This window comes from Microtus ochrogaster, linkage group LG3, assembly GCF_000317375.1.
Source record: "Microtus ochrogaster isolate Prairie Vole_2 linkage group LG3, MicOch1.0, whole genome shotgun sequence".
NCBI classification, from domain to species: domain Eukaryota; kingdom Metazoa; phylum Chordata; class Mammalia; order Rodentia; family Cricetidae; genus Microtus; species Microtus ochrogaster.
The window spans coordinates 5,380,685-5,396,442 of record NC_022029.1 but is presented as its reverse complement, the minus strand read 5'-3'; the positions used below and the strand labels follow the sequence as shown (position 1 = coordinate 5,396,442).

General features: G+C 35.2%; 1 protein-coding gene across 2 annotated transcripts in view; it reads right to left on the bottom strand.

The window, feature by feature from the left end:
• The window catches only part of Csmd3 (CUB and Sushi multiple domains 3), a 952,990-nt gene that overhangs the window by 215,949 nt on the left and 721,283 nt on the right, over nucleotides 1-15,758 (bottom strand). For both annotated transcript variants that reach the window (XM_026785886.1, XM_026785885.1), the window contains 3 exons: nucleotides 15,190-15,328; nucleotides 12,077-12,264; nucleotides 4,839-5,033 (listed from right to left, as the gene is read on the bottom strand). In XM_026785886.1, the coding sequence (XP_026641687.1) occupies nucleotides 4,839-5,033; nucleotides 12,077-12,264; nucleotides 15,190-15,328 (522 nt within the window). The remainder of the gene's footprint in view (nucleotides 1-4,838; nucleotides 5,034-12,076; nucleotides 12,265-15,189; nucleotides 15,329-15,758) is intronic.

Sequence of the window (15,758 nt, the reverse complement as noted above, 5' to 3'; positions counted from 1 at the left end):
TATCCTTATATTTTCCTTATATTTGGGACTGGCTAGGACACGTCCAGTGAACTCCTTAATGGAGAAAGCTAGTTAAGAAAGAAACTAAAACATAAAACATCAGGGAATTTTAGAGGGGAAGGTTAGTGTGCTACACTTCATTTTTAGGTGGCTAATAAACAGCTAATTATTTTTCATAAAATTATGAATAGTGCACAGACTATTTTAATCAGCCTCCCACTTCTTTTCTCTCAGTATGCTTAGAAGCTGCAAGGTCACTAAGCAACCTAGGGGAAGCTGACAGCTCTTAATCAGATAGCACATACACCAGACACTGTAGTTTCTACCGACCTAGGTCTGGAGTTAGACTTACTGCTCGAAATGAAGAAGAGACCCAGGCCTCTAAATTATTGGTTCCGGGCTACGCTGTTGTAAACCATTCTGATCGTGAATGTTGTGGGGTTAAACCAGAGCAACAGCTTGGGCAGGTAGTAAATGTATGTCCTTGGAGATTTGTGAATACCTTAGCTGGAATGTTCTCTGCCTGAACCCCTAAACTCTGAACAAATGCCTGCTGATAAAGATAATTGCAATAAAGCTTCTCTGCATTTAACCTAGGAGAGAGAAACAAGGCCTGGCAGTGGGAAACTGTTTTCACTAAATAGTTCTGAACTATGGGAATTAATCCCAAATATGTAACAGAAAGGGAATTCAGCTACAGCGAAAAATCTACAGCAAAGAACAGCCACTTATTCACAAAGCAATAATGCCATGAAGCCTTGCCTTTTGGTTTAGCTTTTACCAGATCCCTTGGTTCTGATAAGTCACCTGTGAAAAGATGGCTGAGCAGTTACTGTATAGTGTTGCAGCTTGTAGCATTGCCATATTAACTAAATCAAGCCAACATGATTAGGTAAAATAAATAACTAAAAAAATATCTGGAATCTTTTGCTATTTGTTTTTAATTTCCTTTCTTAATATTGAGTGAAATTTATGGATAACATTTATACATGCCTGTTATTTTAATCCCATATGTCTGTTAACAACTAAATTTTATTTCAGCAGATGTCTTTTAATGTACAAAAAATAAAAAAGATTTTCCAAGAACATTTATTTTTATTATGTGTTAAATTCAAGAATATTGGGGGGTATAAACTTGCTGTTCTGCTGTCGTTTGATACATACGGCAATCTCTGGTGACAAACTGCAGGGTTTCTCGTTACTGAGCAGAAATTACAGCAGATTGCAACTGTGTGGGACCTACCACTGACAAAGATAATCTCAAGGTGTCTACACGAAGCTCTTTAAAACATATTTTTGAGATATAAAATGAATACTTACTCCTAAACAGAGATAAAAAACCTGTTCTCTGAAACAGTAAAACTTTGTAAATTGCTGATCTTGTCTACGTATCTTGTTTTAAGATCATGTATATAAATTAATGTCATATATTAAGCAGGAATTCGTAGGCCAGCACTCCAATCCGCTTTATGTTTTTCTAAGGTAAATCTCAGAAAATATTAAGAAGCAAAATAGAGTTGTGATCTGAAAGTTTATAGACCATAACTAGGCTGTTGGAAAAGACAGTATGAGGAGTTGGTTTCAACATACAGCACACCAACACCAATGAATGCGCAAAGTATTTCTTTATTTTTGTCATTATGGATCATTGTCTAACAACTTACAACTTTTGACCATTAAAGCACAGCTTAGCAATCAGTCAAGATGTCCTGAATTTGTTCTTAAAGTCTTTGAGACACTCCTATTGGGTGTAACCTAGCATGAAAGGCTGCAGATGGAGAGTCACCTACTTCTCTATTGGCTGAAATTAGGGACAGAGACATGGACATCCTAATAAAATGCAGAAGCAACCACCAGAATAATTGGAGATAATAGAATTCAGACCCAGAGAAGGGTGTTGGTGCCACACAGCTGCCTTTCTAGTGAGATGCACAACAGATGATGTTATATGTTTTTACATCAGGTTGAATAAAAAAAAAAGTCTTGTAAAAATCAGAGAAAGGTTTTTTTTTTCACAAATACAGTATCAATGGACCAAAAATAAAGAGAGATTAAAATGGAAAATAGGAGACAACCATTGAATGAAATGTAAGTAATTTTGTATCAGCAACCATGAATAGGAAATTGACCCTAAAATATTTTTCATGAACAATGAATTTTGCTGGATCTTATTACGCATGCCTTAGGAAATAATTGACCTTTAAATGTTGTTACTACCATGGGAAGGCAGCCAATGTTATATATAATTACAGTTAAGGAAACAAGTAGCTTTCTATTTTGCTGCTTATCCTCCAAAATATTTTAAATTTCTTTTTTTTCTTTTTAAATTTTTTTTATTTTCATATCTTTTTTTAAATTTATTTATTTATTAAGGATTTCTGCCTCCTCCCCGCCACCGCCTCCCATTTCCCTCCCCCTCCCCCCGATCAAGTCCCTCTCCCTCATCAGCTTGAAGAGCAATCAGGGTTCCCTGACCTGTGGGAAGTCCAAGGACCGCCCACCTCCATCCAGGTTTAGTAAGTTGAGCATCCAAACTGCCTAGGCTCCCCCAAAGCCATAAGAGATAGTAAAACCACAATAGCAAATAAACTGAGTTTTGTAGCTCAATTTTCAACCACTTCATATAATACTGTAGAATAAAACATACAGTATATTTCATGATCATATACAATATATAAATATTGAACAAGGACACAGAGCACAGAGCTAGTCTTACATTTAAAAATATTACTTAACATTAAATATATCTAGTTCTAAACAACAGATTTGTTTTCTCTAACTGTATTAAATGTTGTTGTTATGACAAATTGGTCATAGTTATTTTTTCTTTACAGCTTAAAGAATCCACTTAGAAGATTTGACTGTTATTAATAAACTTTGCATTTGGACTATATATTAAGTTGTTATATTTTAAGAAAGTTGACACCATTAAATGTCTTCCTATTTTTTTATTTTTTTTTTATTTTTTATTATTTTTTTTTTGACAGGGTTTCTCTGTGGTTTTGGAGCCTGTACTGGAACTAGCTCCTGTAGACCAGGCTGGTCTTGAACTCACAGAGATCTGCCTGCCTCTGCCTGCCGAGTGCTGGGATTAAAGGCATGTGCCACCACCGCCCGGCTCTTCCTATTTTTTTTAATGTAAGTGAAATATTATAAGTACTCACATATTAGAATAGATAATTGCATATATATGACATTGAATTGTGGGATAGATATTTGTTCAATTGAAGACATCATATAATGCCAAGTGAAGCATATGTCTTAGATACTTGGATTCTTTGGGGCAGTGCTGAAAAATCAAGGCTTCTGTGTGTTTATATTCAATAGCTGTCAATCACCTTCTGAGGCCCCTAGTGTGTGTGTTGTCTATTAACTAGATCTTAGCAGTCAAATGAATCATTAAACACTAATCCAAAGTTCTTTTTCCCCAGGTTGTATTGACAAAGGATTCTAACCTAGGGCTGCTCTGCGCTTGAACATGTATATACATATTATATACTTACTAGGTAATATGTACTTAACCAAATAATTTTCTTTCAGAGGATTCACTTGCCTATATATTACTAATGTTCTACCTACAATTAAGGTAAGTCACTAGATGTTTTTGTTGGTTTGTTTGTTTGTTTGAGACAGGGTTTTGCTTTGTAACATAGGTTCAATGAGAACTGAGACAAAGCCTACCCCAGCCTCATAATTTCTAGGATTACAACTTTATATCAGAACTTGGCTTTTTATTTCTTAAAAAAATCAATGCATAAGCAAATATTTGACTTATTCTAATTTTAGATGAAGGAAAATATCAGATTAAAGTGGTCACATGGCTTAAGTAAATAAAGAATCATGCATAAATAATATTGTCAAATGAATACATTTTATAAGGAAAAATTAGAATGTATGTTAGACACTGACAATTCATTTGTTTCACTATCATATCAAAGATTTTTTGGTTTCTAATTATTTTAAACTAGAATCTAAAGTGATCAATTTACTTTTACAGAATTGTCCAGTGCACACACAGCTCATGACATAATACATGTATTCATACACATGAGCATATACATATCTATTGTGTTTGCACCATTTACGCACAACTAAAACGTGCCAAACATAAAATTTCCCTTCCTCTGTTCTGTGCCTTAGAATATTTTTTTCTCTTTTCTATTTATAATTCAATTGTATTTAATTCAATTCCGTATCTTTTAGCAAATTGATGGTTATGACTAAGTGGGTTGATGTTATGATGCACTGGTGGTGCTCACACTTGGAAGCTCTTTCCCAGGTGACATCATTTTCTAGTAGCCTCTGTATCACTTTGTCCAGTGCATTAAAGTCATTCAACTAGCTAGCATGTCTATGTTATTCTTCTGCACTGAAAGCCTTTGTTTACTCGTTTCTCCAAGCCTTTCATACATGTACTCAAGCACGTGGTTTTAAAGCACTGTATTATGGTGTCTCCATTTAGACATCTCCATATTTAGGGAAAAGCATATTGTTCGTATCATGGTTTCAGCTAAGTGTTCTCAAAATAACCCACATTATTACATTTAAGTTTGACATCTAATGTGTCAAACTTAGTCCTGAAGATAGAAAGTAAGCAAAAGATGCTCAAATGCCTGTGTTTTGAGATAGCTCTCTTGCTAAACCTCCCTCACTTTCATGGAGACAGCTAAGAATATACGGCCTCCTCCAAAGAATTTCTTTATTAAATCCACTTTTCAATGCTTCATGAAATTTTATTGCCTATACCACACTTTCAGGTTGTATTTTAAAGGAATAAGTTTGAAAATATAGAATATTGTGTAGAATAATAAAACGTTATCAAAAGTTCTATTGCTTACCATGACAACTTGGTAGAACTCTATTCCATCCAGGTCTTCCATCATCTCCCATGATGCAAGTGAGTGTTGAATACCCTTGGAGAACATAGCCAGCATCACAGTAATAGGTGACGGTTGACCCCAATTTATAATCCATTCCAAGTCTAGTACCATTCATTATATTGCCAGGATCAAAGCAGGATTCCCGGAGTTTTGCTGTAAAACAGTGCCAGTATCATATTAATTGGACTGACACATTCTTTTCTGAGACATTTTATAGTATGCTCATCTGCTGACAATCAGTAACTACATACAGCAAGCTTAGAGAGAGAGAACGCGGCAGATCATGTGGAAAGAATATAGAGTGCTATGCACAGTGTGGTTACATCCAAACGCAACCCAGATTCAGGGACAGGATCGTTTCCTGAGTTCAGTACAAGCACATGCACACACATGCACACCTTCATTCATACATTCCTTCTCAAGCATCAGCTTGAAAGTCCACTCTGAAACAGACACAAGGGACGCTGTATTCACGGGTCCCCTAACAGTGGAGTGAAAAAAAAAATCAAATGCAAACTGACAAAGTAAAAGTTCCAAGAGTATCTTAAAAAGCAACATCTCCATTTTCTATGCATTGAACACGTACATAAGAGTTGTGTATAAAACACCATGTTTATAAGGGATGCTAGCAACAAAGGATGCTGGTATTTGAGGAAGTCTTGAAAACAACCACTGAGAGTTGTACTGGAACAACCACATTCTCTAAGTGTAAAATGCATAAAAATGCTGTTTTCAGAAAACATCCCACATGGTGGTTACCGCACTATGTCACTAAAACCAGATCATGCAAAATTCCTGCTCTTTTCAGGAAATATATTGACATAATATTGTTTGTGCAAAATTTTTTTATTGTTAGCTTCAGTGTGAAGTGGAATCACTTATCTAATAATTTTTATGCATTTTTAAATCCTTGGTGAATACATTCCTTTAAATATCACTGCCCTTGTTTATTACCAAGTATTCCAAAGCATTTACATCTGGAAAAATTGAAATCACCTAACACAAATTATGAAGCAATCAACTTTAGACTTATTTTTGTGAATAATATATTGTATTTGCCTTACTGTTATGCCAATTGACGAACAGATCATAGGAACTGTTGTTTTTCCTCCTACTATTTTCCATGTAAGATATATTAGGTAATAAAGTTTTTTTTTCTCAGCTTGTTGTAGATATTTTAGTTTTTCCCTTACAGAATGAAAATTAGCCGAGAAGTAGGCATGAATTTGTCTTTATCTGAGATACGGCCAACAGGCTTTACCTCATGTAGAACTGCAAGGTTAAATGGAGAATGGTTTCAAGATAAGATGAGAGAAACCTGGGAGGAAGTGATGCTTGGCTTTCAGAGTGACTATGCTGCAGTCAATTAGCACACTTTCCGCGAGCATTTCGGTGGGTACCATTCCTGTCTTTCATCCTGTGGGTTTTCAGAAATGTTTCCTAAATTGGAACTCAAGGGAGAACTTAGAACCAGGTCTAAAGTAATGACACTTCCTCCTTATTTAGTTCTTTTATCTTTCCTTCTCTCTTTGCAGATGTATGCATACCCGTTCACCTTGAAGGTACAAGGAACTATCTCAAAGCTAAATTCTCATTGACAATATAGAGAAGAGGAATATATTTTAAAGCTACTTACTTCCCAGGAATATTATTATTACGTTATTCTAATTATCATTTTGTAAAAACAAACAATGCTTTTATGATGTTCAGAATGAAGTAGCTCACAGAAAGATAGTCACTGCATAGTTTCCCTATATATAGACTGTTACAGCCAATCGATAAAGAGGAATGAATATAATGGACAAGGTTTGGACTCCAGATTCTTTCCATTTTAGTATATGTGGAAGTGGTTTGTAGATTACAGAAAAGACAAATAATATCTAAATGTAGCAGTAGATAAGAGTCTGGACTTTTGAGATAGTGTGGAATCACATTTTTTTTCTCAGCCATATGACTTTAGGCAATTTAATTTGTTTTGCCAAAAACAACAGTCAAAGAGCAAATGATTTTCAATTCATATTTCTTCATAGTTAGTCTGAATACAATGCGGGCTTTTAAAAATATATCTCTTATTTGGTATTGCTCCCAATTAAGAGTAACTATCACACTTGAAGGTTTTACTTAGGTTTATTTTAAAATATCATCATGGATACAATGTTGGTTTTCAGAACTACTGGTATTTAACATGGTATGGAAACTCTAATATAGGAAATTTAATATGCAAAGAATAGAAATGGAATGTTAGCAGAATAGAAAGACACAAAAGTACCTCTCTTTATGCAGAAATTCCAAAAATACAGCAGGAATACTATCTCAATAAAAGGGTTAAGTAACTAGAAATATACAAAAAATTATTAAATATCACTCTGCCTTCATTACTAAGAACTACCACAGCAATCTAATAATAGAGGCATTACTTATTACCAACAAAGTAAAGTCTTTTTAATTAAAGTGAGAAAGAATTTATAAAGAAAATTATAAAGCATTACTGAAAGACATTAATGAAAACAAGAGTAAATTGAGAGACTAGCTGTATTAATACATGAGAAGATTAAATGTCATACATCAATTTACTCCCAAATGATTTATTAATTCAACCTGGTAATAATCAAATGCAATATGTAGAAGAAGCTTAATGCTAAATATGAAGTCAAAGCTCAAAATGTTGTGACAGGCATCAAGGACAAAATTTAAAGAGAGAGAGAGAGAGAAAGTTTCTTCTACAGGTTCAATGCTTTAGGCACTAGATGAGGGAAATATTTTGGTAGGTTTTGGAAATCTTAGGAGGCAGGGCAAGCAGGAGGAGGAGGTTATGGGAAGACACATGCCCTGCAAGACTATCTTGCACTAACTTTATTCTTTTCTCTTTGCTTCTAAGCCACCATAAGGCTTAGGCAAAGGGTATGGTCCTGTCTCCCCACTGAACTGTAGCCGGTAGAATAGGACATGAAAACAGTGAATCCATGATCCCAAATAAATGTTTCCTCGTAGTTACTAAATCTGTTGGTATTTGGATACACCAATAAAAGTCCCATTTACAGAAGGTGGTGTACACTTTATCGCTGCTGTTTTAAAATATATTACTGTTCTGAAAAATATTGATATGGGGATGAAAAAGTCGTCAGTGGAATAGATTCGAGAGTTAAAAGTTGACACAGGGACTAGATAGTTGACAGCAATAGCATTATCTGTCAGGAAGTGTGCTACAATGTTTGATTAGTTACATGTTAAACTGCAAATTAGGGTGCTGGTTTACAAAAAATACACTCCACTTGAGTTAATAATAAATTAATGACTTAAGAATGGAAAATATAGCTCTATTTTTAGAACAAATATAAGAAGACATGTTTATGAAAAATTGTAATAAGAACGAATATTTTTCACTTATTTTCTTTCTTTTTTTCTCAAGACAAGGTTTATTTGCATAGCCCTTGCTGCCTTGGAACTTGCTGTGTAGACCAGGTTGTCCTTGAACTCAGAGAGATCCATTTCATTCTGCCTCCCAAGTGCTGGAATTAAAGGCGTGCACTACCACCACCCAGTTAAGAAGGACATTTTCAGCAAGACACAAAACATATAAATTATGAAGAAAGGGAAGAATTAAATGTGATACAGATTTTCAGAGGCTTGTACAGCATCATAGCAAAATAAAACAAAATGCTCCGTTGACCAAATATGGAATTGAAATAGTAATTAAAGCAGAAATGATTTAATTGTGTCTATTAATGACATTAAATATTTCTAATAAATAAAATAAATGAATTAGAAAAAATTGTGATTGTAGGAATGCACAGATGCAACAAGAAGATGGCAGTGTGCAAAATAGTAGAGATATATTCAACTTAATACTACTTGAGGCAAAAATAATAAAATGTCAAAGACCTAATAACCATGAGGCTAAGAATGTTAAAATTTAATAAGAGAAGTGATTTTTGACATCTTAAAGCTCTTACCATCTGATGTTTAGTATTAATGGTAATAGACTTTCAATATTTTTAATTAACCTGGCAATAAGGAACTAAATTGAAGAATTTTATACCTTTTGACTGAGTAATCCTGTTCCCAGAAACACAAATGTCTCTATAAGATTCTCACATATAAATTCACAAAGACCCATAAAAGAGTGTTCTTCTTGACATAATTCTTTTCCAACAGTAAAAATTAGAATCAGAAAAAAATAGAAAATAGCTATGATACAGCCATATTAAAGCATATAATGAAGAAATTAATAAATCTGTCTCAAATATTGAAGTCTCAGAACTATATAAGGAAAAAACAATATAGAAATGATGAAAATAAAATGGTTATATGAAAACACGCTAAAGTATGCACATATGATAGATGTCTTGGTTACTGTTTTATTGCTGTGAAGAGACACCATGAGCAAGTCAACTCTTATTGAAGAAAACATTTAATTTGGGGTTGGCTTACAATGACATAAGTTTAGGTCATTATCATTATGGCAGGAATCTCGGTGGGAACTTGGTCATACATATGGTGCAAGAGCAGTAGCCTTAGATCTACATCCAATCGTCAGACCAAGAGTGAGAAGAAGACATTGGCCATGGAATGTGCTTTTGAAGTCCCCAAGTTCACCACTAGTGCACTAGTTGGCAGCAACAAGGCCACACCTCTTAAACCTTTCTAACATTTTCAGTAAGTTCATTCCCTGGTGACTAAGCATTCAAATACATGAGCCTATGGGGACCTTTTTTAATTCAGATCACCGTAATAAAAAGCATAAAACTAGGTACAAACCTTCAAAAATAGAAAATTAAGCACAGAATCCAGGTTCAGGAGGACATAGTCATTAATAGAAGCAAGGATGAAAGGAGGCCGTGAGTCTGAAAAGAGCAGGGGGCTAGAGCATAGGGGGGGTTTGATCGAGGGAGGAAAGGCAAGGGGGAAATGATATAAAATAAAGAACAGCAAAAATGAGGATGTCAGAAATCTATATCAAGCATTGATTTGGGTTTTCTCCCTATTTAGCTATTTAGCTGAGCCCTAGAGTGTCTTCCCTGTTGAGACAGTCATATGGCATTCATTTAAGCTCAGCTCTCCTAAATTCAACTGGTTATGTAGTTCACAGTCACAACTTCTGAAAATGACCTATCATCTTCAGATCAGACCAACTAACTCTTGCAAAAAATTTCCCCAAAGAGTTGATGCCCAAATTCTCACTGTCTGTGCCAAGAAGCCTGTTCATTCCTCTGCAGGCAGGCCATTTATTACTTTGTCCCATAAAATGTATGATAATCAGAAGGCTGCAGGTTACCACTGAAATCAAATTTGCACCATGGTTATGTTCAGCGTTTATCATTGGGGTTCATAGGCATTTCCATAATGACAGCAGAGATGTCTTTACCTGCTGACCTGTGAACATTCCTTTTACTTACATACCAATGCAACAGATATCGTAGTGATTTTTATGATAGTTCTAAAGAGAATAACCCAAGGTCTGATAGCAAAAAGAAAAGGAATTAATATTGAGCATATAATATTTAACTTTTAAAAACAAGAATAAAGGATCTTCTGTAAAGAAATATAATGCCATATTTACAGTATTCACTGGGTAGATTCTTTGAAATTATATTTTCTTATGTATAATTTTCAGTTATTAAAAATTGTCAGTGGGGATAGGTAGCTAGCTCAGGGTGTAAGAGTGCTTACTATGGATGTACAGAGACCTGGTTTACATTCATAGGATGCAAATAAAGATAAAAACCAAACGTGGTTCTGAACACTCACCATCCTAGTGAGGAGTATAGAGGATAGTGATAAATCATTTAGGAAGACTAGAAATTAGTCTAGCCAATATTAGGAGTTGAAGGTTTAGAGACAGATCCTACCACAGGGGAGTGAAGTGTGGGGAACAACAGAGCAGGAAACAGTGTGTTCTCTTCTGATCTTGGTACACAATCACATAAGTGCATGCTCCTCTACACACATACACACACACACACACACACACACACACACACATACACAAACACATAAAATTAAAAAAATAAAATTAAGTATGTGAGGAGACAAATTTAAATTTAAATGTGCATTTTGATACACATTTAACCCAATGGTAACCCACTATAAATTTATCTCTTCAGTCAAATTTAGAAAATACTATCCTGAGTGAGGTAACACAGACCCAAAAAGATGAACATGGGATGTACTCACTCATAATTGGTTTCTAGCCACAAATAAAGGTCAGTGAGTCTATATTTTGATATCCTAAAGAAGCTAAATAAGAAGGTGAACCCAAAGAAAAACATATAGCTATCCTCCTGGGTAGGGGAAATAGACAAGATTGCCAGGCAAAAAATCGGGATCTTAAGGGTGGGGTGGGAGGGGGGTAAGGGGAGATGGGGAGAAAAAAGTGAGAAGGGTTGGATGGGGAGAACTTGGGGCAACGGGATGATTGGGATACAGGAAGGTAGGATAGGGGAGCAGGGAAGCACATATCTTAATTAAGGGAGCCATCGTAGGGTTGGGTAGAGACTTGGACCTAGAGGGGCTTCCAGGTGCCTAAGGAGAGGTCCCCAGTTAGTTCCTGGGGCAGCTGAAGATAGGGAACCTGAAATGATCCTATCCTATAGCCTTACTGATGAATATTTTGCATATCACCATAGAACCTTCAGTCAAATTTAAAATAAATGCAATTAATCATTAACTTATGAAATTGTCTATGATTCAAAAGGCATTATCAATAAAGTATCCATGGGCACTCTAAAATAATTATAAAAGTTAAAATAAACATGTCTGAGACATAGTTATCACTGCTTTTTGTCCACTCTCTTATAAATATAAAAATATTTAAAATACTAAGCATTATTTGAAACATAATTCTATTTTTCATCTTCTATCACTGAAGGAAATCTGTGAATTAAAGTATTTTAATGAAACTTTAGTACCCCAATGAAGTAAGTTTTTTTAATATTGTGGGGGTTAGTTCTACTGCAGTATACTAATTAGTAGTGTGGTTGTCAGCAACATACTGTTGAGTAAATAATTAGAGAAACGGTAATTTCATTTTCTTGATGGGAAACTTCACAGTGAGCTCTTTTGTGAGATTTAACTGCACACATCCCACATGTCAAAAGCCTGTGCCACTAAAACAAACAACAGTCAGCACTAAATTATTGTCATGTAAACATAATCCCAGTTTAATATGGATGTTAAAGCTGAATGTGCACACATACCTTTGTATTCTAAATGAAATCCAGTGTAACTGACAGATCCATCGCTCCGAAAAGCCAAGTGCATGGTATTTGAGCTGCTTTCTATTCGTTCTGGTAACTTGCTGTCTTGAAAACTTCCAATCAGTGGGCTGTTACTGTCTGGTCCATCATATATATAGAGGAAGTCATAGTTTGGTTCTATGCTAAAACTGAGAGAGAAAGTGGCATGTTACTAAAAGGGTATTTGCAAAGCTAGATGCAGGGTCAAGGAACGATTGATCCTGTGAACTAAATCGGACATAAAAACTTGCCTGGCAACAAAACCTACTGGACACAAGTCGGAATGAGAACTTGTCTCGTTATTTAAATAGCTCTTGTGGGTTACTTGAAGAAAGCCCAGAACTTTAGGACTAAGTCATGTATTTGAGTTTTATTTCTTCACTTTCTAACCTAGGTATTCTCTTGTAAGTTACTTTGTCATCTATAAAGTGATACATATGCTTTTTAATTTTACCATGTATTTTATAGGATAAAGGTGTAACCCTTTTCACTGTTAGTTGTGAAAATACAAGCACTTTAAAATGTATCCAGTACCAGATTAAACAGATGAATGTAAAAATTGTTTTACAATTATTCAGTAACACACCATGTGCTGTATTAGGTAGCATTATTGATATGAATCAGTATAGGTATATTTTTTCCTTTTAAAATTAGATAATGGTAAAAGATTTTTACAATGTAGCTGGTTCAAACTCACAGGATTGAAATATTTTCCATAAAAAAACTCCTTTTACCTGACAAGGCATAAGAATTATTTTATAATGTTCATGGTTTCCAATATTTAGGAACCAGGTAATCTATTGATAATCTAGCTATTGTTAGTATCATATGATTCAGAAACAATTGAAGTAAAAGACTTTTTAGGCTACTAGGAAAGGTCAGTTAGTATGATTGCAAATGAAATCAGAAAAGCTTATCTGTATCAAGATATCATCTGCTATAACTTGATGATATTTGTATTTAAGATACTACAAATATACAGAAACCAACAAGGTCAAGTTTCTGCTACTGTTTTTGCCCTTAATGGTTTCCAGTACTGGCCAGATGATTTGTGCACAAATGACTAAGGAGGTAGAGGGTTGCTCAGAGCCTCCTAGCCTTCCCCTGTATAAGGTTATGTGGAGCATGAGAAAATGAAGAAAACATCAATTCCTTCAGCAGCTTGCCAAGTTCAATGAGTTAATCTTAAGCCTTGTCAATGGCTCAGAAGCAGGAACTTTGGTAATTATTGGTATCTAATAGCAGAAGTCGCCATAGGTTCGATTTTATTGGCCCCTATGGACCACAGCTTTGTGAATTTTCTCTTCCTTTGTGAAACTTTGATGTTAATGACAACCACTTTGTCTATTGTACAGCCAGAGGACTATGGAAGCAAATGGTTTACAAAGGACATGGCAGTAGTTCCTGTGCTTGGAGCACTAAAAATAGTCACTTTAAAGTTGAATACTGGATATTTTATTGAATTTCTGTTTGCCTTAAGTGAATAGTTAATGTATTGATTTTTAGATTTTTTTTAAAAATGAAAGTGAAAAAAATCTGTGGGAAATCTGAGGCTCTTCTCACATTCTTTTTGCACAAACACTGGAAGGATGGTACACTGTACCAATCCGGCACTCTCACAAAATTAATATGGTCATGGCAATCCTTAGATCCAGTGAATATACAGAAACCATTAAAAGTCCAAGATTTCCTTAATGTCACATAATGAATGACAGAGTTGGAAATCAAATTTCTCTTCTATATTTCCTGCAGTATAGCCGTTTATTCCCATGTTATTAGCTAAATCAATTTATGAAACAAAGCTCGATATCAAACATCTTGATAATTTCTGTGGTCTTAAAATGCAATTTCTCCAGTAGCAAAAAATGGGGATAATAATCTCATTTGCCAAGGAAGTCCTTGCAATAATGGCCTGAAATAACCAACAATTTCATTGCCATTGTTTGGGCATCAACCATCATCATTTGTTAATACTATGTATGAATTATAACAATATAATGTCTATATCTTGCGATTTTTCATGATTTTAAATGAGATTTTTAAAATTTGGCTTCAATATGTTAGAGAATCTTCTATGTTTGAGCTTTATATTTTACACAAATCCTAAGCCTCTTTAAATGACTGGAGGTAAAAAGAACAGCTGTGCTACTTCGATCAATCTTGGGTTGTTACATCAGTGTTTGTGAACATGAACAAAATCTTAGATTAGAATGAACTTGGACACTTTAAACAGTGCAAATCCAACAGTCCCACTGAAATATTTTCACTTTGCTCTGCTTTGAGTTTCTAGCGACTGAACCCATAGTTCTATCCATCTAGTCAGTTGCTGTCTGGGTCTTAAACTTCCAGCCACCCTCAACCCCTCACTGAAATCTTAAATCTAAAGAGGTCACATTCTGCCATAAAATATCATGAGGAAAAAATTGTTTTCACAAATAAAACAGAAACGACAGTGGCAAGTCTCGAGTCCCATCTAGAGCTCCAACTCTGTTAATTGCTGTGTGCAATGTCTCCCCAGCGCTATGACAAAATAATGTGAATTTGGGAGCATTCCCATGTAAAACCTCGGGAATCTAGCAAGTTCTGCTGAAAGATCCAGTAAGGATCTTTCTCTCATCTCCTGGACTTAATGAGACACCCACAAGGAAAGTGATTTGGAAGACAAATTCTTCCAAATATGGTAACACACATGGCAGAAAGGGAATGTTGGTGCAGAAAATACGAGACAAAAGATATGGAATCCCCAACGTCTTAATCCTTTAGTATAAAAAAAACTGATTGGTGGAATCAGTGGTGATAAATACAGAGAGAAAGAAAAAAAAAATAGAAGTCAAAGTTTGTGATTCGTCAGTCTTCTGGACCTTTCCCACCTTCTGCTGAACTGGAAATCCCCTGAGAATTTTAACCTCTACCTTGCAGAACTGCTGATCTCTAAAAAAAGACTTTTAAATCACCCACTGTAAAGTATTAGTGTTGGCATTAATTTTTTAAAGTAAATAAAACCTTACTGAGTACAAATGCCAGTGCAAACTAACCCCGAGAGATTTTACACGTGGAGCGGTGGGGGAACTCACCTGATGAAGGCCAGGGAGATAACGTAGTCAGCATTGACGCTGATCGTCCAGTCACAATCCCTGCTGTGCGGATACGGATGAGGGAAGTTTGGCGAAAGGATAAAGCCTGAAGATCCTGTTAAATTGCCTCCACAAGGTGCTTTAATTTAAACAAGCAAACAAAATACCTTAAGAGATTAATAAGATCCATTAGCTGTCTATATTTGTGAAAACATTTCGTTGAGGGTATGTGAAACTCGGCACACACTTCACTTACACAGCACGGGATGCTGGGATACCGCAGGCCTTTCTAGGAAACCATTGAAATATGGAACACAGAACACGCAGCATCGCAGATATGCTTCCACACGCATGGACAACATGCACGCGCACGCACGCATACTGATACATTGACTTCAACTCTTTTACTGGCTTCCAAAACATCCTTAAAAAGGCCACGTGTTACTAATTTGTGTCAAGCAAGCTAAAACATCAGAAGGGGAATTTAAAAATACGATGTGCCCATGGTTACAAGAAAGAAAATCTGAAAGTTACAAAAAAAAAAAAAAAAAATTGGAAAAAAAGTAAAA